Source organism: Helobdella robusta, assembly GCF_000326865.2.
Source record: "Helobdella robusta unplaced genomic scaffold HELROscaffold_25, whole genome shotgun sequence".
NCBI classification, from domain to species: domain Eukaryota; kingdom Metazoa; phylum Annelida; class Clitellata; order Rhynchobdellida; family Glossiphoniidae; genus Helobdella; species Helobdella robusta.
Window position 1 is genome coordinate 668,702 of NW_008704310.1, and position 4,555 is coordinate 673,256.

The 4,555-nt window shown below is 34.1% G+C and overlaps 1 protein-coding gene across 1 annotated transcript in view; it reads right to left on the reverse strand.

Annotated features, from left to right (window-relative positions):
* Positions 1-2,509: 2,509 nt before the first annotated feature.
* HELRODRAFT_172934 (hypothetical protein) overlaps positions 2,510-4,555 on the reverse strand; it is a gene marked incomplete at both ends in the record, with an annotated part of 3,909 nt that continues 1,863 nt past the window's right edge. Inside the window, 3 exons of the mRNA XM_009019594.1 lie at positions 2,510-2,796; positions 3,781-4,026; positions 4,144-4,386. Coding sequence (XP_009017842.1) covers positions 2,510-2,796; positions 3,781-4,026; positions 4,144-4,386 — 776 coding nt within the window. The remainder of the gene's footprint in view (positions 2,797-3,780; positions 4,027-4,143; positions 4,387-4,555) is intronic.

Here is a 4,555-nt window from a genome sequence, read left to right on the forward strand (position 1 = left end):
CCCCCGGCAGCCGTAGGGACAGGCACAATCAGCTGTTGAAGGTATCGAGGACCAAGCCCCATCAAGTTGTCTCTTGTAAGCATTGCTATTCTGAATTCGATTCTATAACAAACTGGCAACCAGTGAAGCTCATTTTGCATATATGATTAAACAGATTCATATTTTGTTACACCAGCAATTATTCTTGCTGCAGTGTTCAGAAGAGACTTTATGCAGTTTTGAAGATACAAGCTTGTACCATAGAGGATTGAACTGCAGTAATCTATTCTTCCACAAATGAAACTGTGCATCAATGAAATTAAGCATTCATTTGTCGGGTACTTTTTTATACGTCTGATTTGGCGCAATTGGTAAAAATATGATCGGCAGACATTTTTCACATGTTTATTCATCTTCAATTCAGGATCTATCCAAACACCAAGATTTTTGACTGGCTCTACATATTCCTGAATACCAGTTAATTTTTGACGAGTACCCAACCAGATGTATTGTGTCTTGTCAATATTCTGCTTCAATCCATTTGCCAGCATCCATTCTGAGACAGTTCTGACACCTGTTTGAGTTCTGTCCGCTAGTTCCTGTCTTTCTTTGATATTACAGTAACTATACAGCTGTATATCATCTGCGTAAAGGTGACATTTCAAACCCGGTGACTCAACAACATCCACAATATCAGCCGTATAGAGAACATAGAGCAGGGATCCCAGAATTGATCCCTGTGGAACTCCTTTCAACAGTGGAGAGGAAGCAGGATCAGAGCCATCAACACATACCGTTTGCGATCTGTCAGACAAATATGATTCAAACCAGGCAAGGACCATTCCACCCAAGCCATATGACTTTGCAAGTTGATCAAGAAGGAGCTTGTGGTTGACCGTATCGAAAGCAGCTCCGACATCGAGCAGAGCCAAGAGAGAGTCGAGCAGAGCCAAGAGAGCCAATATTCATAAATAAATAAATATATATATATATAATATTTGGAAGAAGACCATATTTTATTCTGTATTGTATGAATTTATCAAATTGCTTGCATTAATCAATTTAAAGTTTGTTTTTTCAATTTTCCTTACTAGAAGTTTCTGGAAATTTTTCAATTTGTTAGAAATAGAATTATCCAAGTTAATCATGAAAATTCAATGAAACCGTTCGAAAGTGGTTGACATATGAATCTTATTATTATTATTATTCAAAACAGCACGGGCAGAACCCCTTGCCAAACAAAAATATAGAAATTCGAAAATATAAACCATAAATAAATAAAATAGGTAATGTACATAATAAACTTATCTTATATATATAAATAATAATACACAAGTCAACACAACAAAATAAAACACACATAATTAATTAAAGTGTGAAAGATGATAACTATTGAATGTATTGTTATAATACTCGCTGTCGTAACCGATTTACGACGGGTTCAAATCTTCGATTGAATAAAATACTCCAAACAGTTATTAGTTATTAAACTTTATTTACAGAAGAAATCAACTAATCGTTTATCGTTTAGCAAATTCAAATTAACGCAACAATTAACTTTTAAATTGTTCAAAATCTATCGCTATGACAACGTCAACAAACAAATCAAATATCGCTTTAAATAATTCATCAAATCGCTATTCACAAAATCACTGAGTCACGAATTTAAAAAATCACGAATTTCACTAATCACGAATCTTCTTGCGACGTGCGCTTATATACTCTTCGCAAGCGTCGTTTCTAGATTCGCAATCATTCACTCTCGGTTGGACTACTGCAACAGTATACCCGATACCGATAAATATGTTAGATTGTTACAGTCTATTCAATATTCAATATCGTGCAGCAAAAATTTTTCACGGAGCATATAAATTCAATCATGTATTTCCGATTCTTTCTCAGTTTCATTGGTTGACTGTCGACAAGCGAATAATTTTTAACGTTTGTACAATAACGTTCATGTGTATGCATAATTCGGCATCATAGTATTTGATAAATAAATGCCGGTTGAAAGCTTCATCTTCTTTCGGCTTGCGTTCGGACAGTTTATGCTATCTGTCTGTTCCGTCGACTGAAATCGACTCAAATGAAACTTGGATCTCGAAACTTTGCATTGTTTGGTCCTCGAGTCTGGAATGTTTCTGTGTACTTTCGTGTATGCAGCAACGCAAAATAACTCAAATTTTCATTTATATCCATATTAAATTATTAAAGTTCATATTCTTGTTTATTATGTTTAGTTTAACTGTTGAATGGAAAATCAAAATAACCAACAAAAATATTTTTAGGAACCTTCTGTCTTTATTATACACTCAGTAATATCGATAGAACGACAGAATCAACATTTCTATGAAAAAGATTTAGAATGAATGAATGAATTTAAATTTGTTCAGCCATTAAGTATCAACTTCTGTAGCGTAATATAATGAATGCATTAAATATTCATAGCATGAAGTTAATAACTCACGAAGCGACATTTAAACAAAACTCCAATGATATCATGCACTAATTTTCATCGATTAAATTTTGTTTACGGGTAACTTGGTAACAACCAGCGACATGTATCATCGTTGACAATTTGAATGGAGCTTCTTTGGTAGCCATACTTGTGAGAGTTCAACTGGCAGAGACCCGATGACTTGCAGTAGTTCAACGAGTCACATTGCCTCGACGCTTCAACACTGCACAGAACCACACAGTCCAATAAGCTGCGTCTCCTCGTCTCGTGCGACACGTTGCCGAGCAACATGACGTTGTATGTCTTCGTCGGCTCATCCATGTACTGCTTCGTCCAAATTGTCTGCGACACATCTGAGCCTCAATTATGTGTTTAAAATAAAAAATCAGTAATATTATTATTAGACAAAAACGTTCAAATAAGAATTTGCAAATTTTTCACGTTACAAATCTTAAACCCTATTCTACTCGTAACAAAATTTTAAATATTTTCATCTCACTAGAAATATTATGTAATACTCAGTATTGTAGTAATACTCAGTATTATATAATACAAACATTGTTTGCGTTCAGCTGGTTGTTAAACATGCGTCATTTCGCTTGCTTGAAATTAAAGTTTCAACATTCAAACATTGTCACAAAGCCCCTTTCATTGTTTCAAAGCCATTCAGTCAACATGGTGATCGTGACGTTAGCAACAAAACGATATCGTCTCCGTTAATGCTAGCAATTTTTCACAAAGTTTTGTTAACTTCTCGAACTCCTAGCACAGTTTAGTGGACAAACTCATATTTTTGGAGATCTAAACAGTCATTTACAAGTCAAATAGATCTTCTTCATTGGAAAACAACCATTGCAGAAAAACGTTGTTTGTGTTCAAACAATCAACATATTACCAATCGCTTATAATTTCGACGTCTTAAAACCTATATATATAAAATTTCAAACCAATCGGTTTAGTGATTTTTGAGTCTATAAAGAAAAAATAAACAAGCAAGCACACACCGAGTCAACTCTGAAGCTTACATTTTTTTTTTTTTTTTAATTCCATTTATTCACAAAAAAAGTGAAAAAAGTCAGCCTAGCAATAAATGCTTATCTAGGGTTGACTCCCATAAAACAAGAAATAAAATTAAATTTTTTTAAATAAAATTTTTAAAATTAAATCTTGCAGAATATAGAATGCTCTATGATTATGAGCTGCAGAAATCGTGGAAGTAACCAATCTTTACAAGAGTTTTAACTAATACAACTTTTATTTGCTAAAAATATTTCAAACTAATTTAAATTATCAACAAATGCTTGTAAAATATTAAATATGTAATTGTATAAAAAAATTCCCACCTGAAACAACATCAGCAGGATAAACTTCCAACTCACAAACGGTCAAATATCCAGGCCCACTGACAGGTTGTTGAACGATCAAGTACTGTTGTTTGGGTAAAAAGGGATTGCATTTCAGAATGTGCCACATGGAGACTTGCGCTCTACCCGGGTACTGTCCGCAAAACAAATATGCGCCTCTGACTGGTGGCTTGGAAGATGGATTGTCACTCGCCACCCCAACAATGAAGTAATCCATTCTTTGAGCTGTTAATACGAAAACATTATTTTAAAATAATGGGATATAAGCATATTACATTTTAAAAATTTATATGATCACATCTATATTGAAACTCATGTTATTATCAATGACAATATAATTACGTTCGGCATTTCGACTCAACAGTCTTGCATAATCCACAGTGTACGTGCTGGCCATGTCGACACACATCCAGTTTGGTTGTTTAGCGAGGTCTGCAGAGTGGAAACACTTGCAGGATAGAACTTCATTCCCATAGTCACCGTCCACAGCTTTTGATGAATAGAACCAACACGACTGTCCGTCATAAGTGCTGGAAGAGGAAGTGTTTTTTCCCAAGGCTACATTTACTTTTGTAGCATAGCCGACTGAATTTAAATAATTCATATTAAAAGTTAACTTTTAGTTATGATGTCATTGAAATAGAAAAATTTTAAAATACTAATTACTTTCAATAAAATGTAGCAAAATCATGAAAAACATCGAATCAATTTTTATTCTCGGAAATGGACGGTGAAACATTTTCCAAGCGCTTAT